The sequence below is a fragment of the Pongo pygmaeus genome, chromosome 13 (assembly GCF_028885625.2).
Source record: "Pongo pygmaeus isolate AG05252 chromosome 13, NHGRI_mPonPyg2-v2.0_pri, whole genome shotgun sequence".
Lineage (NCBI taxonomy): Eukaryota > Metazoa > Chordata > Mammalia > Primates > Hominidae > Pongo > Pongo pygmaeus.
The window spans coordinates 55490281-55516725 of NC_072386.2; the positions used below are offsets into that span (position 1 = coordinate 55490281).

At 37.5% G+C, this 26445-nt stretch overlaps 1 protein-coding gene and 1 long non-coding RNA gene across 2 annotated transcripts in view; both read left to right on the forward strand.

The window, feature by feature from the left end:
- LOC129043443 (uncharacterized) overlaps window positions 1–26445 on the forward strand; it is an 86107-nt gene that overhangs the window by 41210 nt on the left and 18452 nt on the right. The window lies entirely within an intron of this gene.
- LOC129043442 (14-3-3 protein zeta/delta-like) lies at window positions 7236–19316 on the forward strand. The gene has a single exon (XM_063649562.1). The coding sequence runs from the start codon at window positions 16544–16546 to the stop codon at window positions 17330–17332; it is 789 nt and encodes a 262-aa protein (XP_063505632.1). The 5' UTR covers window positions 7236–16543; the 3' UTR covers window positions 17333–19316.

The window sequence follows — 26445 nt, forward strand, 5'->3', positions numbered from 1 at the left end:
AATGACTAGGCACAGCTTACTCAGATGGTAAGTGGTGAAGTCACAGCTCAGTCTCAGGTTTCAGTTCCAAAGGTCATGTATTTCTATTGCACCAGTCAGTAGTCTACAAACCTGACCGACATAGCTTTCTAGCTCCACCTACTTAGCATACTGAAATTCTTCTATGTGCTGAGGCACACAGAACTGCTGGATAAAACAAAACTATTTTGCATACATAGCTGAAACAGAGACAGACAGGTAAACAGAAAGAAAAAAAAAAAAAAGAGGAAATGTCCATGTGCCACAGATAAGGAATAATCTTATAGTCAATGTGGTAAGTGCATGAGCTGATACCAGAACAGTACAGCAGATATTAGACATGGCTATAGGATCTAACAGCTATGGGTTAGGCTTTAACACACATACACGATAAAGGACTTAACCTTGGGCCTGTGAAAGGTGAGGACTTAGAACTGAAGATCTGCTTCCCTCATACAAGGGGACTACAAAACACATTGTTCGTGTACTAGAAAGCAACTGGTAAAATTCTCACTGATTAAATATCTGGATGAGAAAAAGTCCCCCACAATAAATGGAAATTTAAAAACCTGTGCTGGCTGGGCATGGTGGTTCATGCCTGTAATCCCAGAGCTTTGAGAGGCCAGGATGGGGGAATCACTTGAGGCCAGGAATTCGAGACCAGCCTGGGCAGTATAGCAAGACCCAATCTTTACCAAATCTCACAGCTCTGAGATGCCAAAGTGGGAGGATAGCTTGAGGCAAGGAATTCGAGACCAGCCTGGGCAACACAACAAGACCCCATCCTTACAAAATATAAAAATAAAAAAATTAACTGGTTTTGGTGGTGCACCTATAGTCTCAGCTACTTGGGAGGCTGAGGCAGGAGGATCACTTGAGCCCAGGAGTTCAAGGCTGTAGTCTTCTATGACTGAGCCACTGCACTCCAGCCTGGTGATAGAGCGAGACTCTATCTCTGAAAACAAATCTGTGCTGTGCATAGGTATAGAATCCAACTTTTACACTATTTGTGTAGTACAGGAATCTCAAATGAATATATTAATGTAGATGTCATAATTACTTCAAGCTAGTAAAACTACTGGAGTTTCCAGAAGAATCAAATGTAAAACTTGTCTAAAATGTTACTACCACATCTTAAAGTACACAGGGATGCCACAGGGAAAAAATATTCTAGCTGAAAATATGTTCACAATGAAAAAGAACAAACCAAAAAAAAAAAAGGTCCAAATAAGGGAGAGTCAGCAGACACATGTGAGAGAAATAGCACCCCCAAGAACCTGAGATAATACAACAATCTAAAACTGTCTAGAAATTAAATATATTTATACTCATTAAAGAGATAAAGAGAGGAATAAAAACTCTCATGAAAAAAATAGGACACTAAAAAAGAAAGGAACATCTGAAAAACAACCAAATAGAACAATTCAAAATGAAAAATCATGAATAAAGTTAAACATAGTGGCCAACTTTAAAAGCAGATCAGGCATGGTTGAAGAGAGAATTAGTGATATGAAAGTTGTATCTGAGGAAATTACCCAAACTGCTGCAGAGAAAGATAAAGAGGGCTACAATCCAAAAGAGAAATCAAGAGATATGGAAGATTAAATTAAAAGTTACAACTTAGGTCTAATGGAAATTTCAAAAGCAGAAAATGGAGAAGGGGCAATATTTTAAGTGAAAATGGCTGTGAATTTTCCAGAACTTATAAAAGGCAGAAGCAGATTGAATTTTCCAGAAATTATAAAAAGCAGAAGCAGATTCTCAGATTGAAGAAGCACACTGAGTCCTGTGCATAATATATAAATCTACAGCTAGGTGCATCATATGAAGAGCAAAACAGTGAAGACAAGGGAATTCTAGTTGAAGAGCAAGTGGAGAGAAAAGACAGACATATATGAAGAGATAATTATTAGAATAACAGGGGACATCAGCCCAATAGCGACCAGAAGACAAGTCTGACCAAACATCAGAAACACCTGAAAAGCACATTAAAATACAATGTAAAAACTCTTTTATTCCTTACCACCATATACATAAGCACACATATATGTACGTATACTCACACACTGATCTCAAGGCTTTAATTGAATTTGCTTGCCAGCCTCCCCCATTAAAAAAATGAAGGGATTGAAATCCTAAACAAGGATAATTTCTAAAGCATTGTTTTCCCAATAATTTCTAGAGTAACCATGCTACATAATGCCAGAAGTTGATCCCAAAAGAACAAGGAAAAGGAGTTAGTACAAACATCTTTGACCTCACAGTTCCATTTCTGCTTCCGTCTTCACTAACATATGCATGATTAGGATTGAAGGACGTGTTCTGGCTAATAACTCCAGAATCCTTTGTGTTTGTATGATGAGATGAATGAATGACCCCATGCTTGTGGAACCTTTGGCAAGATATGCTTCCTATCTTACTTAATATTTCATATCAAATACAAAAGAACACCTTGACCTGCCAGTACCAGAATTTAGTCTACTTTGCCTTTATAGACATCTGTTCTCAGACTAATGGTTGTTTATATAATTGCTATAATAAAGGATAATTCTACATTAAAGTAATACTGGGTACAATTAGAATATTCATAATAGCCATACTTTTTGAACTAGTAGCAATATTTCCAGGAATCTATCTTAAATACCCCAAACATACACATACAAAAACCCTTTGTATTAAAAGATGTTCATTCCAGCATTATATACGATGAGCAAAACTCTGAAAGTCTCTGGAAGGGTTGGAAGGCAGTAAGATCTTGTTATATTGTTCCAGACACATATAGTAATGTATTTGTTTCTTGGCTTGAACTCCTTGAACATATACTTTGCTTTTCCCCTTTTAATAGAGAATGCTTAGGTAAACAATGGTATATCCACATGACAGAACTATGCCAGCATAAAAATTATGCTTTGAACAGACAATTCAAAAAAAGAAGAAATAAAAATGTGCCATATACACATAAAGAAATATCTAACCTCATTAGTAATAAGGGGCATAATTTCATTGTCACCAGAATACCACATAGTTTTTCTTTAATGATTAATAATAGGCAGTGTTGGTGAAGTTGTAGAGAAATGGGTATTACTTTGCTGCTGGTAGTATAAGTTGGTATGTACTTTCCAGATAAAAACTTGATAGTATGTAGCCAAAGCCCTAAAAATGCAAGTAAGTTTTTTTTGCTGAGCAATTCCGTGGGAAGTCTGTGTGTGTGTGTAAGTATGTGTGTGTATTTATATTTATATATTTTTAAATTAGGACAAGAATAGCATTTCTTATATTATGAAAAATTGGGATATCTTAAGTGTCCAAAAATAGGAATTATTTAAATAAAATGTGATGCTATACAATGGGATACAGTTAGAAAAGATGTCCATAACACATAGGCAATAATAAAAATTACAAAATTAAATATAAAAAACAATAATTTTGTTAAATTGTTGACAAGAACACATAAAATGTCAAGAAAGAAATGTAGTAAGAATTGATAATGATTATCTCTGGGTGGTAGAGACAATGGTGGTTTTTATTTTCTTTGCTTTTTGCATAGCATTTTCTTTTACATTTTGCAATGAAATTGTAATATTTTAATAAAAATAAAATATAAACTTAGGTCATAAAAATTTTTTAATAAGATGAGATTATGCCAATTATGGCAAAAGATAAAGGTTGCTTTACAATTACAACTATGTAAGAATGTATACATCAAAATAAGTAAAGAAAGAAAAAAGGAATAAAGGATGAAAGGCAGGCAGGCAAGAAGACATCTCTTCCAACTTGTTTTCTTTGGCCAGTAGAATTTGAGGCAAATGTTTTCAACTCTCATGAACTTTTATACTTTCTAATATATTACCAATTTTATACTTATAAAAACTAGAAATAATTTTATTTTTTAAATATAAAATTGAACATAATAAACTAGCATATTTCTGTCATATTTTATTTTACCCACTTCTCTGCTGTATCAAATTTCCATTCTTAGTCCTAACATCAACTTTCTGGGCTCCAACCAAGCCACCACTTTAGGAAAATTTACATAAAATATTCCTACTGAATTTATTATTTCAATCAGTGACAACGAGACTTTCTAGAATCCTCTTGTGACTCCAGCAGGGAGCTGGGCAGGATTAGACCTTGCTCATCTCCACTCAGCATTCCATCTCGGTCTCCAGAGGGGACGGAAAGCTGCTATGAGATCTTGGCACCATTTTGCAGACTTATGTTGTAGTGAATTTGCTTTTTGGCTTGAACTCCCCGCGCATATGCTTTCCCTTTCCGCTTTCAAGCAGAGGGCTCCTTGCCTGCACCAGTCTGGATGTCAGCAGGTGGCCTGCTGGCCCCAAAAGCTTTCTGCATGAATTACTGTGTGTGGTTTCTGCACATTGAAACTTGGCACCCACACATACACACACCTCCCTTGCTCCTTTCCCCTCTCCCTGCAACACTCTGTATTCCATTAGAAGCCATCCAGATTCTTGGCTTGGATATTGGGCCAAAGCAAGACTTTCCTCAAAGAATTACCTAGTTTCTATTTGCTAAGATACCATACTTCATTCCCGTTTCCAGACAAAGCATGCATTCTCGTCACTTTCTAGCTTGTAGGCTCTCCTTCTCCAGTCCAGACTCCATATAACCACCAGAAAGAGTGGATCTGGTCACTCCATGTCTCTTGAATCTTCTGTAGCTCCCATCACATTCAGGATTATGTATGTATTTCCTAGACGGTGAACAAGGTTCTTCATGATAGGACCCCAACTTATCTACTCAGCCCTCATCTTTACCACACATTTCCCACCTTTTTCTATGGCATAACAGGAGGTTTCTGGACTTGACCTGCTTTCTCACCCATCTCTGCTTTTCCACATGCTGTTCCTTCTGCCCTTGCACTTTGTCTCCTGGCCAGTGCCTCCTTATCTTTCAAAAGTCCATTTGAGTGTCATTTCCACTGGAAAGCCTCTCCTGACTCCACCACCTTCCACTGTACTCCCATCCAGCCCAAGATACTCTTGTGCGTAGCTCCTATGAACATGGAATAGTATTTGTCAGTCATCTCTGTCCTTCCCTGGATCCCAAGGTCCTTGCAAGCAGAGACTGGGTCTTTTTGTGGTTTTATTCCAGCACCTAGCCTAGCTCGGTGAATAGCAAGCACTCAAAACTCTATGCAGCAATTCTGCTCATGGGTATAATCCTAATATTTGCAAGATATGTTCAAGAATGTTTACACAAGCATTACTTGAATTAATTCCAAACAGAATATAATCTAAATGTCTACTACCTGTAGAATGGATAGTAAATCATGTCACTTTAAATAAATCCTATACAACAATGAGATTGAATGAATTACAACTACATGCAACAACATGAATGAATCTCACAAACATAATGTTGAGTGAAAGAAGCCAGACGTAAAAGAGTCAATGATGTATAATTCCATTCACGTAAGCTCAAAAGCAGGCAAAAGTCGCATCCATGGCATTAGAAATCATGAGAGTAGTTACCTTGAAGGTATAAAGTAACTGATAGAGGGCAACTGGGACCCCAGTAGTGTTCTATTTCTTGATTTGGGTGCTGGATACATGGACATCATTACACTGTAAAAATTCATCAAGTTGTATGTTTATGATTTATGCATATGTCTGTATTTTATACTTCCGTAAAATTTTAATTGAGGAAAGTTCCCTTTGTGAAACATATTTCTCTATGGCATTTAGGATAGTGATGGAAATGGAGAGTGTAAGTTTGACTCAAGTCCATCACCAGCTTGATTGATGCTCTTTTCCCCACTCAGAACAGTGCTGGATGGTAGAAAAGAAAAGTAAAAGACATCTCCCTAGACAGAGTTTAGCATTTGCTTTAAGAAATGTGATGCTCAATTGTGTCAGCAGGTGTTCTTTGGATAGTTTGATTTCTCAACTTGAATTTCAGAAAGTGCAAATAATTTGGAATAAGTCAGGGTATAAATAATCAAATTAGAATTGGAATTTTCCTCTTTTCTTGTTATCTCCATCCGTCAGCTCTTAAGGCTTCTGTCTTCAATGAGTATAAACTTATTGGCTTGCACACATCAATCAAATCTGTCACAGTCCTTATTGATTCACATTTCACCGTTGCAGTTTAAAATTGGTTTTCCTCTTCTTGCTACAAGAATTGTGCTAAATTATCCAAATTAACGTCTTTGAGCTGGTGGAGTTTTTCTCCTCCAAATTTTAAGAGGTCTATAAATATCAGACTATGGGATATTTAAAAAATATACATTTTCTCTCTTTAAACAAACAGATAAATGTGGGTAAGGAGCCTGGAACCCTTGTCTCTGAGATAGCTTCAGCCATCTTGGCAGCTGCCTTCTGCAGCCTGCACATTGGAGCCAGTCCAGCCTTCACTGCCACAACTCGCCGGATTTCTCTCTCACATTCTGTAATAAAGGACTTTCAATGTCTGCACAGATGGGAATTCTGCTGCCACCTTCTCATTTCACATTTCCTGCACTTTCTTTCCAAAGCACTCGCCTGCCTGAAATAGAATCATAGTTTTTTTCAGTCTGCGTGTAGGAATTTAGTGGGAGAATGGACAGGGTGTCTCTAGCTCCCTATAATTACCACACCATGAAGTAATTTTCCTAATGACTATAAGGTACTTAAAGGATGCAGAAGGATGCTCAGAGGTTTTTCAGAAAACAGCACCCAATTTTCTTTCTGGGGATGGTTGGGGAGGGCCCATGAAGAGGCAGGACGTCATTGCTGATGGTGTGAGCCTTTAGGAAAGAGGAGGCAGGAGCCTTTGCCTGGCTTGCCACCTACTAGCCCCCTTCATGAATCACCTGCCTTTGTGAGGTCTCTTACAAGGGGATATCCCCCCTCCTCCACCTTTTTAAACTGAGCTCCCACAAGGATCGATGTCCACGTTTCTCTCTGCCTAGTTGAATTTTCGCCATCCTTCAAGACTAACTCAAATCCTATGACTTCTGGGAAGCCTTCCTGAATGGCTTGAGCTGGAAGTAATTTCCCCTATGTCTGAACACAGAGCCCCTAATGATTGCATATTCTGGTGTTGCCTGCACACAAAGATAATTTACAGTAATAAAAACTAATGAGATAAATGACATTAACTGAGTACTTATGTGCCAGGCACTATCTTTGCACTTTACATGTATGAAGTCAGAATTCTTACAGTGACTCCATGGGGTAGGTTATATTATAATTCCCATTTTACAGATGAGGATCCTGAGACACATAGTAATATCATACCTCCCTAATCAGATCAGAAGCTCCACTTACTTCTTTGACTTATTGATTTGTCTCCTTCATGGCACAAAGCTCAGGGCCTTGCAATCAGTAATTGCTTGGCTAATATCTGTCTATTTATTAATGTGCTTAATGGAACTTGAGACCATGAAAGTAGAATTTGAAAAACATTTCTGATAGTCAGATATGCTTCTTTTCATCTTCTGTCAATAGGGGAGGACTGTGAAATGAAATGGGTGGGGTTGATAAAAAATCATCATATTAAAAACAAATCCTTAGTTAGTATGCACTGTATGCCAGATGCTGTGGTAAGTGATATATGTTCATTACATTTCTTAATCTCAGCTTTTCCCCCACAAAAGGATCAGAGAGAAGTTGCAAAATGCTTGCAATAGGATCAAATAAATAGATGAAGGCATTGTAGCAAAGGGAATATATCTGGTTTAAGTCAGAAAAATCCTGGGTTTAGTTATTACCCAAAATGAATGTTCTAAGGATCCTCTGTTGGTAGTGAGACACAAATTTGGCTCTAAGCTTCCTAGTGTTTATGGCAAAAACAGATACACAATCAACTATAACACCTACACACTAAGATAAAGACAAACCAGCTATTTGAAGGTAGCACTCACAAATGTTGAATCAAACCATTTCTTCTTACAATTCTCAACATAGGCCATTCTCATCTTGTGGAAGAGCAAAATGGTAAAATCCATTCTAGGAGGAGGCAGACTATTGGGTTTAAGTATGCAGTTGAGTTTGGCTTAACTTATGCTATCTAAGAGCTGGATGGACTGTACATGTTTCAGAAAAAATTCTCTATAAATGTTATTTCTCATAACCACTGTATCATACTATCCGTGCCAGACAATTATCCTTCCCCTTTCAACTAAAACCTGCATAGGTGTTTTGGTATAACTCTTACTAACATCCTATAGAACTAGCATGCGAGGAATAGTCTTTGGAAAACCTAGTCCTGTAGGCAATATGGAACTTTAAAAACTGACTTTTCCATGGGGAAAATGAAATCCAAACTCCTTTGGGTATGGTCACAAAAGCACCATAAACCATATATGGTGCTTTTCACAACCTGACCTCAACCTGCTTTCTAGACCAAATTTATTGTCCTCCTTTTAGCACCTTCATGCTTCCTTCAAACCAAACTATACAGAATCTCAAGAAAATACTCAGTGCTTTTACTCATTGAAGCCTCATAGTCACTTCCTAGAAATCCCTCTTCTCTTTCCTTTCTCCCCTTGTTTCTCTACCTAGTGGATCTTGAAGGGCATCACCTTTCCTGCAAACCCTGATTCCATCTAACAATCTTCCCCTTTACTACATTCCTATAGCACCTTGCTTATATCATATCTTATTATCCTCCTTTGTTAGCATCTCTGATTTTTCTGCCAAACTCTGAGCTCCTCCAGGGTAGAATGTGTCTTATTTACCTTTGTATCCCAGCAATGGGGACATAGTCCGACCTGAATTCATTTCAGCAAGTATTTATTGAGTGCTTCCTGGTCTCACAAAGCAAGTTGGGACAATTCTCATTCTAAGATGCTACATAAAAAAACGTGTTACTCCACAGGTGACCCACATATATTTCCATTATTCTCTGAAGCCATTTGGTGCTATGCAGATTGATTATTCAATATTATTTGGTATAGAAAAGGCTAATCTAGTAAATGGGTTGAACTACAAACTGAGTTCACTAAACTCTTTTTTCCCTAACTCAGTATTTTCCAGATTTGAAAAGCTCCAAAGGAAGCTGCACCTGTATGTTGCCATTTATTCCAAGTGTTTTCTCTTTTTGTGTAACATCTGTCATGCCAAAGAACTTTGCTTGTATTTGGCATGTGCATGAATCACTTCATCCACCAAGAAAATGTACAGCCCTTACAAGTAAAACAGAGCAACTATCCCAGGAGACCTTGACAGTATTACAGCAGAGCTAGGAGGTGGGTCAGAAAGAAAAAAAAAATGACTTCTTAATGGCTTGACATGAATAGGACATTTAAGAACTAAATTACCAAATTTTACTGTCATTGAAAGGACCTATTTGGGTAAAGGTCACAGTAAGTATTGTGCAAATCTAATCTTATTTCTGGACTTCAAAAATCTTTTAATCATCCATCTATCACAAAAGGTAATATTATAGACATTCAGAGCCACATAAGCACTGCACAAATATGAGATATTTTCATAAATGGAATTTCAAAAATGTGTTGAGCAATGGAAGCATTTCAGATATAGAAATTGGAAACAGTATTTGAAAAGTTACTTTACATCAGTTTGCCTGTGGTTAATATTAACCAGTCCAACAAGGTAATGCCATGATGGGAGGGGGACAAATCTTGAGGAAGAAATATTATCATCTTGCAAAGTATCTGCCTCAAGAGATACCTCTGTAATATTTTTAGGCAAAGAATAATGAACTAATTCAGGACATAATGTACCCAAAACCAAAAGACCTCTCTGACAGCACTTAAAGAGACCCTTTATTACTATAGGCAGAAGGCCTATTGGCTTAAAAATTAGTCCCAGGACCTAACTGAGAGAGAGTCAAATTATAGAGAAGGCTCAATTTGAAGTTCTACTAAATCTCAAATTGTGTAGTCTTTAGGTTTTTCCAGATATTAGATCGTATTATCTACAAACAAAGATAATTTGACTTCTTCCTTTCTAATTTACATGCCCTTTCTTTCTTTCTCTTGTCTGTTTGCTCTAGCTAGGTCTTCCAGTACTATGTTGAATAACAGTGGTAACAGTGGGCATTCTTGCCATGTTTCAGATTTTAGAAGAAAGGCTTTCTGTTTTTCCCCATTCAGTATGACACTAGCTGTGGGTATATCATATATGGCTTTTATTATGTTGAAGTATGTTCCTTCTATACCCAGTTTTTATGTTTTTTTTTATCATGAGGGATGTTGAATTTTATCAAGTACCTTTTCAGCATCAGTTGAAATTATCCTATGGTTTGTGTTCTCCATTCTGTTGATATAAAATATATTACATTGATTGATTTATGTAGGTTTAACCATCCTTGGATACCTGGGATAAATCATGCTTCGTCATGATGAATGATCTTTTCAATGTGTTGTTGAATTCAGTTTTCTAGTATTGTGTTGAAGATTTTTCCATCAATATTCATCAGGGATATTGGCTTGTAGTTTTCTTTTTTTGATGTGTCTTTGTCTGGTTTTGGTATCCTGGTCATACTGGCCTCGTAGAATAACTTTGAAATTATTCCTTCCTCCTCTATTTTTTGGAATAGTTTAAAGAGGATTGGCATTAGTTCTTCTTTAAATGTTCAGCAGAATTCAGCAGTGAAGCCATCGGGTCCTGGCCTATTTTTACTGGGAGACTTTTTATTATGGCTTTGAACTCATTATGTGTTATTGGTCTGTTCAGGTTTTGGATTTCTTCATGGTTCAATCTTGGTTGTATGTGTCTAGGAATTTATCCATTTCTTCTAGATTTTCAAATTTATTGACTTACAGTTCCTTGTAGAAGCCACTAATGATTCTTTGAATTTCTGTGGTATTGGTTGTAAAGCCTTCTTTTTCATCTCTGATTTTACATATTTGGATCCTCTCTCTTTTTTTCTTAGTCTAGCTAATGTTTGTCAATTTTGCTTATCTTTTCAAAAAATGAAGTTTTTATTTCATTGATATTTTGGAGAAGCCAGCCATTTGAAGAGTAGCAGGAAAAGTGTTTCAGGCAGAAGAAAAACAACATAGAATCGTGGCAAGGGAAGAGTTTGTCATGCTGAGGAACTACATAATGTAACTAGAGAAGCATGAGCAAGGAGAAGTGTCAGAATGATGCTAAGTGTATTTTATGATTGCCCCTATATAATATGTGAGAAAACATAGAACCATGGGAAAGGTAGTGGGGGTGAAGGGGTTAGCAGAAGTGGAGATGGTTAATGGGTACAAAAATTAGAATGAATAAGAACTAGTATTTTAAAGCACAACAAGATGACTATAGTCAATAATAATTTAATTGTACATTTTAAAATAACTGAAAGGGTATAATTATATTGTTTGCAGCACAAAGGATAAATGGTTGAGGTGATGGACACCTTATTTACCCTGATGTGATTATTATGTATTGCATTGCCTCTATCAAAATATCTCATGTACCCCACAAATATATACACCTACTATATACCTACAAAAATTAAAACCCAACAAAACAAAGTGAAAAAATTGGCTGGTTTCTCATTCTTCAGATCTCACCTTATATGTGACTTCACTTAAGTCCTAGAGAGTTCTTCCTTCACTGTTCTATCTAAAGTAGATCACCTCATAAACTTCGTCATCCCTGCACACTCTTTCCCTTATAACATGTATAACAATCTTTAATTATTGCATCTGTGTGTATAAATTTACTTCATTATGGAATTGCAGACCATTATTCTAAGTGAAGAAACTCAGGACTAGAAAACCAAACATCATGTGTTCCTAGTCATAAGTGGGAGCTAAGCTATGAGGACTCAAAGGCGTAAGAATGATACAATGGACTTTGGGGACTTGGGGTGAAGGGTGGGAGGGAGGTAAGGGATAAAAGACCACACATTGGGTGCAGTGTACACTGCTTGGGTGATGGGTGCACCAAAATTTCAGAAATCACCATTAAAGAACTTACTTAAGGAACCAAACACCACCTATTCCCCAAAAACCTATTGAAATTAAAAAAACAAACAAACAGGATATATAATAAAAAGAACTTACGTCATTGAGATTGAGTGTATAAATGATAATATAAAAACATTTTAATTGTATTATCTGCACCAAACTCTAGATACCAATAATATTTCATAATGTTTAAAAGTGTTCCTTATTAGAACAGTGATTTGATGCTATACCAAAATAGCAGTATCTCTGAAAACTTTATGGATTTTTAATGTATAATGATGCTTCAAATGCTCACATCCATAATTCTTGCAATATTTTCTTGAAATATGTCAATTTTTTTATCTTTTATAAATAAATCATGCAAAATTTGAGTTGTGAAAGAATGACACATTTTTGAGAGCACCAAGTGTGTAAATGATTATACATACAGTGAAGCATAACCTTCCCTTGTGCCCACCAGCCAAATTGTTCAAATTCCTTTGACGCTGGAGTTAAGTAAGAAATGCAGTGTAGGACTGAATTAAATGCACTTCTGAAATGCCAATCACAGAAGTGCCCATCAGCTTTGAACCCTGCCTTGATTGAACATTGGATACGCGTGAGAATGAGCTACTTGCCACTGTCATATGATTTTGTTCCATAATCAGAAAAATGTGAGGGCTAAAGTTCAGATGCACATTAAACCTACTGCAGGAAGTAGATCATGACCTTTCAAAGCCACGAACAATCACTTGAAGTCCATTTCCTCTTCAGCCACCTGGAACATCAAATCAAGAAGCATCTTTGAAAGGCTCAGATTTTGAATTGCAAAGTGATCCCCAAAACATTAGCTATTACACATAGAGCTAGGCAAGGGGAAATAAACCAAGCAGAGGATTTTTACAAGAGAAATTTGGCTTACATCTTTTATACATGAGGTGAAGGAAACTTATGTTGAAAATCTTTTCCAGAAACCAAATCTTTTGTGACTACAATTCTTTCACCAGTGTATTAATGATGTGTCCTGCAGTTATCACTGGAAATACATAGAATGGGAATGCTGGTCTCTAGAGCTCATGAAATTGCTAGGACTGATTCCAACTCCTTCTCTATGTAACAGTGTGCTGGCTTTCACAGGCACAGGGCCTGCCTCTAGTACTTATTTAATAATTTTCCCATACTACATTCCCCTAGATGATTTCTAGAAGAATACAAGAGGCAGGACATAATTCAAGGGCTCAATAATTGGTTAGAGGCCTTGGAGTTTCATCAGCTTCTAATTCACACAGGAAAGAACAATATTGGCTATTATATTTTGAGTACCTGCAATGTGCTAGTTTCTATTGCATGTATTATCTCATTCAGCCCTCTCTATAGCACCTATTTTTTTTTTTTTTAGTGGATGACAAGAACTGAGACAAATCACCAATGGGCATAAACTAGTAAGTGGCAGAGCATGGATGAAAACCCATGTCAAACAGCCTCCAAGGCTCATGCTCTTTCAGCTATGCTATATGCTTTTTGATTGAAGTCTATTAAATGTCAATCTACTCTTCCAATAAATGTTAAGGTCAATGCTCACTAGGAGGGAAGGTTGGGCCATTGACCTCCAAAGAATGCTCCCTATTTTTGAATCCAAATTTAGCTTCTTTGATAGTTTCCCTTCAGGGGTTCACAGCAGTGCCTGCTGACATTTCCAGCCAAGATACTTTAGCCCTGCTGGGACTTCTTCCATTACTACTGATGGTCAGGAGCTAAAGTTGGTTCCCACTGGAGGCTATACCCTGGAGCTTTCTATAGGAAGAACTCTCCTTAGTAGTCGTTGCTCTCAGAAGTGGTGGCTTTCATCTAAATTACCTTCCTGACACCCGTTGCCTTCTCTCCTATCAATGCAACCCCTTGGCAGCAAACAGTTTTCCTGAGGCAAATCATCAGCATAGTCCATTATGGACTACAGTCTCAAGTAGCTTTGGCTACCCAATAGGTGACTATTAATAAAGCCACATAGTTCTTTGGAGGAAATTACTGTAATTCATATGAAAATTTCCACTCAGTGCCATAATTTTGGCTGCCCCCTCAGCCTTGTTTTAATTGCTTGAAGCCAGGAACTACTCAACCTTCTCTTAATCTCCAAGGTGGATTATTCCCAAGGAGACAGAAAAATAAAACTACTTTCTCTCTTCTGGAAGTATTTGGATTCAGATTATATAAAGATAAGATGACGCAAACTCTCAGACTCTCCCTTCGTGGGGCACAGGAGCATCTAAACAAATCAAAATTCACATAGAATCCAAGAAATTCCTTAATAATTCTGAATAGTTGCATGAGGGAGCTGTATTGGAAGCAAATTCTCCAGTCATCAGTGAATCATTATCCACTACCTACCACACCCCCGATAACACTGCATGGAGCAGAAACAAACCTTCCCCACTGTACCCCATCAAAACTGAAGACTTCCAAGAAAAAGGGGAAAAAAAGATTGCTATAATCTTAAGCCAATGATTTAACAGAAAATACTTCAACTTTTAAGGGCCTCACTTTCATCTTAATCCATCTGCACCACTCATCTGTTTTTAAACTATTGTATCTTAGAAATTATTTTTGATGTGTTTAGAGAATATATTAACAGTTCAATAATTAGCTTCTTGGAGATAGGTATCTTGTACTACATTCGTTGAATTTCTAGACAGAGGGCACTCTATAAATATTTCTTAGTTAATTAAACCAGAGGCTGTGTGTTCTATAAAATAACATAATTTCTTACTATGCTAATCCTGCAAACATAAGATATGGTACAGTGCAGACATACTAAAACCTGGGTTTATAAGCACACTGACACTTAAGATACTGAAGTATTTGCTTTATATAATCACCAATTCTTCAATCCCCTAAAGTGCTTATTTAGTGCTCCACTGAAATTTGATATTCAAATCTTGAAATTTATTTAAAAAGTCAAACTACATTAGAGTCCCATCACTTAATGTAGCTTTCTGATTAATGAGTTACAGCACACAAATGAAGCAAGTTTGCAGTTAATGAACTACAAATAAATCTATCTGTAAATAATAATTACTACTAATGACCAAATTAGTTAGACTTCAGGTTTGTTCTCTGCATTTACATTAATTTGTTTATTTTACCCTAATCAGTTGAGTTTCTTCTAAAGATAATTGGGGAGATACGACTTCTGGAATGACAGTGTGAGGAGCTCAAAGCTGCTCCCATACAAAACAGCTTTAACTGGTGAAAATTATTTTTAAAGACTAGCACCTATTTAAAGTCTCTGTAAATTTCCTAAGGGCATACATGAAATGAAGACATATTTATTCAAGAAAATCTATATGGTCAACTAATATTTCTCTAGTGTGCCAAAAACACACAATGTAAGGAAAGTTTCTTCAATAAATGGTGTTGGGTAGACTGGATATCCAGATGCAAAAAGGAAAAAAAAATCAAACCCTTATCTTACACTATATATATAAATTTAAATAGATCAAAGACTTAAATGTAATATATTAAGCCATAAAACTCCTTAAAAAAACCAAACAAACAGGGAGAAGCACCTTGACATTACCGTGGCAATAGTTTTTTGGCTACCACACCAAAAGCACACAACAAAGCAAAAATAAACAAGTGGGACTACATCAAACTAAAAAGTTCTGCACAGCAAAGGAAACAACCAACAAAATGACAAGACAGTCTCCAAAATGGGAGAAAATATTTGCAAAACATATTGTTGCAGGACTTTTCCTTAGTTCAGCTAAAGACAGGTGTATTAGTCAGGCTTTTGTAGAGGGACAGAACTAATAGGAGATAGATAGATAGATACATGTATGTATATGTGTGTGTGTATATATATATATATATAAAGGGGAGTTTAATAAGTATTAACTCACATGATCACGTCCCACAATAGGCCATCTGTAAGCTGAGGAGCAAGAAGAGCCAGTCTGAGTCCCAAAACTGAAGGACTTAGAGTTTGATGTTCCAGGGCAGGAAGCATCCGGCATGGGAAAAAGATGTAGGCTGGGAAACTAGGCCAGTCTAGTCTTTTCACATTTTTCCGCCTGCTTTATATTCTAGCTGTGCTGGCAGCTGATTAGACGGTGCCCACCCGGAGTAAGGGTGGGTCTGCCTTTCCCAGCCCACTGACTCAAATGTTAATCTCCTTTGGCAACACCCTCACAGACACACCCAGGATGAATACTTTGCATCATTTAATCCAATCAAGTTGACACTCAGTATTAACCATCACAATGGGGTTCTTGTCCATCCCAGAGCCACAAAAATTTAGGCTTGCAGAAGGTAACACATGAGGGGGTTCTGTTTTCTGCATATCCCCTTGGCCTAATAAGCCAATTGTCGATTGACAGATAAATTAATTTTTAAAAACGTGGTGTGTGTATGTGTATGTATACGTACAATGAAACATTAGGCAACCATAGAAAATAAGGAAGTCCTGCCATCTGTGAGACAACATGGATGAACCTGGAGGATACTATGCTAAGTAAAATAAGCTAAACACAGAAATACAAGTACTGTATAATCTCACTTATATGTGAAATCTAAAAAATTAAACTCAGAGAAACAGAGAGTAGAATAGTGTTGCCAGAGGCTGGGGGTGAGGAAATGGAGATATTTGATGAAAGGGTACAAACTCTTAGTTAAAAGATGAATGACCATCCGCCACCACCACCCACTCCGGACACAGAACATCCAGTCATGGATAAAAATGAGCTGGTTCAGAAGGCCAAACTGGCCGAGCAGGCTGAGCGATATGAAGACATGGCAGCCTGCATGAAGTCTGTAACTGAGCAAGGAGCTGAATTATCCAATGAGGAGAGGAATCTTCTCTCAGTTGCTTATAAAAATGTTGTAGGAGCCCATAGGTCATCTTGGAGGGTCGTCTCAAGTATTGAACAAAAGACGGAAGGTGCTGAGAAAAAACAGCAGATGGCTCGAGAATACAGAGAGAAAATTGAGATGGAGCTAAGAGATATCTGCAATGATGTACTGTCTCTTTTGGAAAAGTTCTTGATCCCCAATGCTTCACAAGCAGAGAGCAAAGTCTTCTATTTGAAAATGAAAGGAGATTACTACCGTTACTTTCCTGAGGTTGCCGCTGGTGATGACAAGAAAGGGATTGTGGATCAGTCACAACAAGCATACCAAGAAGCTTTTGAAATCAGCAAAAAGGAAATGCAACCAACACATCCTATCAGACTGGGTCTGGCCCTTAACTTCTCTGTGTTCTATTATGAGATTCTGAACTCCCCAGAGAAAGCCTGCTCTCTTGCAAAGACAGCTTCTGATGAAGCCATTGCTGAACTTGATACATTAAGTGAAGAGTCATACAAAGACAGCACGCTAATAATGCAATTACTGAGAGACAACTTGACATTGTGGACATTGGATACCCAAGGAGACAAAGCTAAAGCAGGAGAAGGAGGGGAAAATTAACCGGCCTTCCAACTTTTGTGTGCCTCATTCTAAAATTTACACAGTAGACCATTTGTCATCCATGCTGTCCCACAAATAGTTTTTTGTTTACGATTTATGACAGGTTTATGTTACTTCTATTTGAATTTCTATATTTCCCATGTGGTTTTTATGTTTAATATTAGGGGAGTAGAGCCAGTTAACATTTAGGGAGTTATCTGTTTTCATCTTGAGGTGGCCAATATGGGGATGTGGAATTTTTATACAAGTTATAAATGTTTGGCATAGTACTTTTGGTACATTGTGGCTTCACAAGAGCCAGTGTAAAACTGCTTCCATGTCTAAGCAAAGAAAACTGCCTACATATTGGTTTGTCCTGGTGGGGAATAAAAGGGATCATTGGTTCCAGTCACAGATGTAGTAATTGTGGGTACTTTAAGGTTTGGAGCACTTACAAGGCTGTGGTAGAATCGTACCCCATGGATACCACATATTAAACCATGTATATCTGTGGAATACTCAATCTCAATGTGCACACCTTTGACTACAGCTGCAGAAGTGTTCCTTTAGACAAAGTTGTGACCCATTTTACTCTGGATAAGGGCAGAAACGGTTCACATTCCATTATTTGTAAAGTTACCTGCTGTTAGCTTTCATTATTTTTGCTACACTCATTTTATTTGTATTTAAATGTTTTAGGCAACCTAAGAACAAATGTAAAAGTAAAGATGCAGGAAAAAATGAATTGCTTGGTATTCATTACTTCATGTATATCAAGCACAGCAGTAAAACAAAAACCCATGTATTTAACTTTTTTTTTTAGGATTTTTGCTTTTGTGATTTTTTTTTTTTTTTTGATACTTGCCTAACATGCATGTGCTGTAAAAATAGTTAACAGGGAAATAACTTGAGATGATGGCTAGCTTTGTTTAATGTCTTATGAAATTTTCATGAACAATCCAAGCATAATTGTTAAGAACATGTGTATTAAATTTATGTAAGTGGAATAAAAGTTTTATGAATGGACTTTTCAACTACTTTCTCTACAGCTTTTCATGTAAATTAGTCTTGGTTCTGAAACTTCTCTAAAGGAAATTACATTTTTTGAAATTTATTCTTTATTCTCTCTTGGCAGCTAATGGGCTCTTACCAAGTTTAAACACAAAATTTATCATAACAAAAAAAATACTACTAATATAATTATTGTTTCCATGTCCCATGATCCCCTCTCTTCCTCCCCACCCTGAAAAAAATGAGTTCCTATTTTTTCTGGGAGAGGGGGAGATTGATTAGAAAAAAATGTAGTATGTTCCATTTAAAATTTTGGCATATGGCATTTTCTAACTTAGGAAGCCACAATGTTCTTGGCCCATCATGACATTGGGTAGCATTAACTATAAGTTTTGTGCTTCCAAATCACTTTTTGGTTTTTAAGAATTTCTTGATACTCTTATAGCCTGCCTTCAATTTTGATCCTTTATTCTTTCTATTCATCAGGTGCATAAGATTACCTTCCTGTTTTAGCCTTCTGTCTTGTCACCAACCATTCTTACTTGGTGGCCATGTACTTGGAAAAAGGCCGCATGATCTTTCTGGCTCCACTCAGTGTCTAAGGCACCCTGCTTCCTTTGCTTGCATCCCCACAGACTATTTCCCTCATCCTATTTACTGCAGCAAATCTCTCCTTAGTTGATGAGATTGTGCTTATCTCCCTTTAAAACCCTACCTATCCTGATTGGTCTGTCATTGTCTGCCTTTAAAATCCTTCCTCTTTCTTCCTCCTCTATTCTCTAAATAGTGATGGGGCTAAGTTATACCCAAAGCTCACTTTACAAAACATTTCCTCAGTACTTTGCAGAAAACACCAAACAAAAATGCCATTTTAAAAGAGGTGTATTTTTTCTTTTAGAATGTAAGCTCCTCAAGAGCAGGGACAACGTTTTCTGTATGTTCTATTGTGCCTAGTACACTGTAAATGCTCAATAAATATTGATGATGGGAGGCAGTGAGTCTTGATGATAAGGGTGAGAAACTGAAATCCCAAACACTGTTTTGTTGCTTGTTTTATTATGACCTCAGATTAAATTGGGAAATATTGGCCCTTTTGAATAATTGTCCCAAATATTACATTCAAATAAAAGTGCAATGGAGAAAAAAAAAAAAAAAGATGAATGAGGTCTGGGGATCTAGTGTACAGCCTAAGTGGTGATGGATGTGTTGATTAATTTCATTGTGACAATTATTACACAGTGTACATGTATATCAAATAATCACATTGCACACCTTGAATACCTATAATCTTTAGTTCTCAATTAAGTACTTTGAAATTAAAAAAAGAAGAAAATAATAAAATCTACTAAATCTTGGTAATAACAGTGAGATCCTTTGTCAGTTATGCCACTATCCACTCCCTCCTTTACCCTTAACCCTAAAGCTCAGCATGATAGATGCCCCACTCCAAAGGGGCTCCCTTTCCTCTAAGCTACCAGTCGAGTGGTAAGGTATTCTCCTGGGATAAAGAGATTGCCAACATTTTTTATTCTCTCCTAGCTGCATGTTACAAAGGCTAGTTTCCAGGCAGGTGTGGCCAAGACATCAGTGACTTCATTCCCCTACCCAACTCCACTTATAATTTCACTGGTTCTACTCCAGGTGCAGAAGGGTAATAAAACTGGGGCCAAATTATCTTAACCCCAATCTTTTTATAAGGAGAATATTCCATACTGGAAGAGGCAAGCTGAGAAGACCAGAGGCTACTGCCCCTGCTCAGTGCTCAGCTCATGAAACATGGTATTCCAAGAGAAGTGGATGATTTTGCCTGCTGTCATCTCCAGAGCAGTGGTTCAGAGATTTTGCCAGATGAAGAGGCAAGTCAAAATAATGTAAGATGCAGAAGCTTCCCCCAAAGAAATTGAATTTATTTGGAACAAAGTGCGGGTAAGTTCAATCCTAAAGGAACTCTCAAGGACCATGGAGATTTTGGAAATAAGCAATTAAGGAGAGGCTGGTAGCTCCATGAGAGCAACAAGCAAAACTATAAGCCAGCTGTATTACCAGACAGAACCAGGTGAAGAGATAACTGTAAGATGAGTCCTCCTGTGGTCAGAGAAACCCTCAAAGCCTGGCCCTGCCAAGACACCCAAATTTAATTGGATCAGAGTGTGAAGCAATTTATGCACCAGCACATTATTTTTAAAAAATGGAGTCATCAGCCAGCAATTAATGAAGCTTAACAGCTGGGTGTGATGCTACAGAAACATACAGTTTAGGAGACAGATAAGAAATAGAGACAAAGAGAGCCTGCCAAAACCAGTCATCCCAGGATGACTACGCCCATGCCCAAGACTGAACCCTCATAAGAATGACATCAGAGGCTTCACACTGCATGAGAAATGGACTTAATAAAATACTCTACCCAAGTTACTAAACAAATAAGCAAGTAACATGAACAAGCACAGGAAAAGGAGAAAAATCACTATCTAAAGTTGCTACAACACAGAAATGGCCTTACAAGAAATAGCAAAGGAATTAAGTTCTTCAGGCTGAAAGCAAGTGACCACAGTAATTTAAATCTACATAAAGAAACCAAGCACTAAGAGAGGTGATTATGTAATTATAAAAGATAGCATAAATGCATATTTCTTCTCCTTTCTCTTAACTTACTTTAAAAAATGTGATATAAAGCAATATGTGTGCAATTATATTGCAGACCTATAACATGTAGAAATATGATATACTTGATCATAACAAAGCTGTATTGTAGCAAGGAAAGGACACCATATGCTCACTGAAAACTATAGGAAAAGATGAAAAAACAAGAAATAGCAAATTAGCTGGTTAATATAACAATCCACCCAAAATATATGCTTGCTTTCTTTTTTTTTTTTATTATACTTTAAGTTCTAGGGTACATGTGCACAACGTGCAGGTTAGTTACATATGTATACATGTGCCATGTTGGTGTGCTGCACCCATTAACTCGTCATTTAACATTAGGTATATCTCCTAATGCTATCCTTCCCCCCGCCCCCCACCCCACAACAGGCCCTGTTGTGTGATGTTCCCCTTCCTGTGTCCATGTGTTCTCATTGTTCAATTCCCACCTATGAGTCAGAACATGTGGTGTTTGGTTTTTTGTCCTTGCGACAGTTTGCTGAGAATGATGGTTTCCAGCTTCATCCATGTCCCTACAAAGGACATGAACTCATCATTTTTTATGGCTGCATAGTATTCCATGGTGTATATGTGCCACATTTTCTTAATCCAGTCTATCATTGTTGGACATTTGGCTTGGTTCCAAGTCTTTGCTATTGTGAATAGTGCCGCAATAAACGTATGTGTGCATGTGTCTTTATAGCAGCATGATTTATAGTCCTTTGGGTACATACCCAGTAATGGGATGGCTGGGTCAAATGGTATTTCTAGTTCTAGATCCCTGAGGAATCACCACACTGACTTCCACAATGGTTGAACTAGTTTACAGTCCCACCAACAGTGTAAAAGCGTTCCACATCCTCTCCAGCACCTGTTGTTTCCTGACTTTTTAATGATCGCCATTCTAACTGGTGTGAGATGTTATCTCATTGTGGTTTTGATTTGCATTTCTCTGACAGCCAGTGATGATGAGCATTTTTTCATGTGTTTTTTGGCTGCATAAATGTCTTCTTTTGAGAAGTGTCTGTTCATATCCATTGCCTACTTTTTGATGCGGTTGTTTGTTTTTTTCTTGTAAATTTATTTGAGTTCATTGTAGATTCTGGATATTAGCCCTTTGTCAGATGAGTAGATTGCAAAAATTTTCTCCCATTCTGTAGGTTGCCTGTTCACTCTGATGGTAGTTTCTTTTGCTGTGTAGAAGCTGTTTAGTTTAATTAGATCCCATTTGTCAATTTTGGCTTTTGTTGCCATTGCTTTTCGTGTTTTAGACATGAAGTCCTTGCCCATGCCTATGTCCTGAATGGTATTGCCTAGATTTTCTTCTAGGGTTTTTATGGTTTCAGGTCTAACATTTAAGTATTTAATCCATCTTGAATTAATTTTTGTATAAGGAAGGGATCCAGTTTCAGCTTTCTCCATATGGCTAGCCAGTTTTCCCAGCACCATTTATTAAATAGGGAATTGTATCCCCATTTCTTGTTTTTGTCAGGTTTGTCAAAGATCAGATGGTTGTAGATAAGCAGCATTATTTCTGAGGGCTCTGTTCTGTTCCATTGGTCTATATCTCTGTTTTGGTACCAGTACCATGCTGTTTTGGTTACTGTAGCCTTGCAGTATAGTTTGAAGTCAGGTAGCATGATGCCTCCAGCTTTATTCTTTTGGCTTAGGATTGACTTGGCAATGCGGGCTCTTTTTCAGTTCCATATGAACTTGAAAGTAGTTTTTTCCAATTCTGTGAAGAAAGTCATTGGTAGCTTGATGGGGATGGCATTGAATCTGTAAATTACCTTGGGCAGTATGGCCATTTTCACGATATTGATTCTTCCTACCCATGAGCGTGGAATGTTCTTCCATTTGTTTGTATCCTCTTTTATTTCATTGAGCAGTGGTTTGTAGTTCTCCTTGAAGAGGTCCTTCACGTCCCTTATAAGTTGGATTCCTGGGTATTTTATTCTCTTTGAAGCAATTGTGAATGGGAGTTCACTCATGATTTGGCTCTCTGTTTGTCTGTTATTAGTGTATAAGAATGCTTGTGATTTTTGCACATTGATTTTGTATCCTGAGACTTTGCTGAAGTTGCCTCTCAGCTTAAGGAGATTTTGGGCTGAGACAATGGGGTTTTCTAGATATACAATCATGTCATCTGCAAACAGGGACAATTTGACTTCCTCTTTTCCTAATTGAATGCCCTTTATTTCCTTCTCCTGCCTGATTGCCCTGGCCAGAACTTCCAACACTACGTTGAATAGGAGTGGTGAGAGAGGGCATCTCTGTCTTGTGCCCATTTTCAAAGGGAATGCTTCCAGTTTTTGCCCATTCAGTATGATATTGGCTGTGGGTTTGTCATAGATAGCTCTTATTATTTTGAGATACGTCCCATCAATACCTAACTTATTGAGAGTTTTTAGCATGAATGGTTGTTGAATTTTGTCAAAGGCCTTTTCTGCATCTGATGAGATAATCATATGGTTTTTGTCACTGGTTCTGTTTATATGCTGGATTATGTTTATTGATTTGCATATGTTGAACCAGCCTTGCATCCCAGGGATGAAGCCCACTTGATCATGGTGGATAAGCTTTTTGATGTGCTGCTGGATTCGGTTTGCCAGTATTTTATTGAGGATTTTTGCATCGATATTCATCAGGGATATTGGTCTAAAATTCTCTTTTTTTGTTGTGTCTCTGCCAGGCTTTGGTATCAGGATGATGCTGGCCTCATAAAATGAGTTAGGGAGGATTCCCTCTTTTTCTATTGATTGGCATAGTTTCAGAAGGAATGGTACCAGCTCCTCCTTGTACCTCTGGTGGAATTCGGCTGTGGATCCATCTGATCCTGGACTTTTTTCGGTTGGTAAGCTACTAATTATTGCCTCAATTTCAGAGCCTGTTATTCGTCTATTCAGAGATTCAACTTCTTCCTGGTTTAGTCTTGGGAGGGTGTATGTGTCGAGGAATTTATCCATTTCTTCTAGATTTTCTAGTTTATTTGCATAGAGGTGTTTATAGTATTCTCTGGTGGTAGTTTGTATTTCTGTGGGATCGGTGGTGATATCCCCTTTATCAATTTTTATTGCATCTATTTGACTCTTCTGTTTTCTTCTTTATTAGTCTTGCTAGCGGTCTATCAGTTTTGTTGATCTTTTCAAAAAACCAGCTCCTAGATTCATTGATTTTTTGAAGGTTTTTTTGTCTCTATTTCCTTCAGTTCTGCTCTGATCTTAGTTATTTCTTGCCTTCTGCTAGTTTTTGAATGTGTTTGCTCTTGCTTCTCTAGTTCTTTTAATTGTGATGTTAGGGTGTCGATTTTAGATCTTTCCTGCTTTCTCTTGTTGGCATTAAGTGCTATAAATTTCCCTCTACACACTGCTTTGAACGTGTCCCAGAGATTCTGGTATGTTGTGTCTTTGTTCTCATTGGTTTCAAAGAACATCTTTATTTCTGCCTTCATTTCGTTATGTACCCAGTAGTCATTCAGGAGCAGGTTGTTCAGTTTCCATGTAGTTGAGCAGTTTGGAGTGAGTTTCTTAATCCTGAGTTCTAGTTTGATTGCACTGTGGTCTGAGAGACAGTTTGTTATAATTTCTATTCTTTTACATTTGCTGAGGAGTGCTTTACTTCCAATTATGTGGTCAATTTTGGAATAGGTGCGGTGTGGTGCTAAGAAGAATGTATATTCTGTTGATATGCTTGCTTTCTTTTCCTCTCTCAGCTCCTTTAAAAGACATAAAATTATATATTAAGTAATAATTAACAACCCCATTAAAAAGTGGGCAAAGGACATGAACAGACACTTCTCAAAAGAAGACATTTATGCGACCAAAAAACATATGAAAAAAGCTCAATGTCACTGATTGTTAGAGAAATGCAAATCAAAACCACAGTGAGATACCATCTCATGTCAGTCAGAATGGCAATTATTGAAAAATCAAGAAGCAACAAAAGTTCACCAGGCTGTGAAGGGATAGGAATGCTTTTACACTGTTGGTGGAAATGTAAATTAGTTCAATCATTGTGGAAGACAGTGTGGCAATTCCTCAAAGACCTAGAACCAGAAATATCATTTGACCTAGCAATCCCATTACTGGGTATATACCCAAAGAAATATAAATTATTCTGTTATGAAAATATATGCACATGTATATTCATTGCACTATTCACAATAACAAAGACATGGAATCAACCTAAATGCCCATCAGTAATAGACTGGATAAAGAAAATGTGGTACATATACACCATGGAATACCATGCAGCCATAAAAAGGAAAAAGATCATGTCCTTTCTAGGGACATGAATAGAGCTGGAAGCCATTATCTTAAGCAAACTAACACAGGAACAGAAAACCAAACACCACATGTTCTCACTCATAAGTGGAAGCTGAACAATGAGAACACATGGACACAGGGAGAGTAACAACACACACTGGGGCCTGTTGGAGGAGGTGGCAGGGGAAGGGAGAGCATCAGGAAAAATAGCTAATGCATGCTGGCCTTAATACTTAGGTGATGGGTTAATACTTAGATGATGGGCAGCAAACCACGGTGGCACACATTTACCTTTGTGATGAGCCTGCACATCCTGCACATGTACCCCAGAACTTAAAAGTTAAAAAAGAAACGTTTTTGAGCCACTAGGGACACCATTAAGAAAGTGTATTCGTCCATTTTTATGTTGTTGATTGATAGACATACCTGAGACTGGGCAATTTACAAAAGAAAGAGGTTTAATGGACTTACAGTTCTACATGGCTGGGGAGGCCTCACAATCATGATGGAAGGTGAAAGGCACATCTTACATGGCAACAGACAAGAGAAGAGTCACAGCCAAGTGAAAGGAGTTTTTTCTAATAAAACCATCATCTCTCGTACGACTTATTCACTACCACAAGAACAATATGGGGGAAACTGCTCCCATGATTCAATTATCTCCCACTGGGTCCCTCCCACAACACAGGGAAATTGTGAGAGCTGTAATTCAAGATGAGATTGGGGTGAGGACAAAGCCAAACCATATTATAAAGTTAAAAAATAATCCTCTAAATAGCAGAACATATTCACAAATCATATATCTGATAAGGGATAAAGAGCTCTTAACTAAATAATAAAAAAATTAAAAATTGACAAAGGGTGAGGAGACAAGATGGCAGATAGGAGACAGAGCTAATGTTCAGCTCCCACTTGGATGGACAGAACAGCGTGTGGAGACTCACATCATGAACTTACTTTTGCTCCAAGAATGACAGCAGGAATGTACCAGGAAAACTGAAAGAATTCACAGATCAGTTGAAAGAAGTAGCAGGCCACTGCAAATTCCACAAGACAGGCAAAAAACTGTGAGTTCCCAAAGTGTGACAGGTGGAAAACCTTCCTCAGAGCATATATCCCCACTGGGGAATCTGAAAATCTAGATCAGAGGAGAAGAATTTAACCTTATCTAGAGCTGACACAGATTTAGGGAACCTCATGAAATTTAAAAGTAGA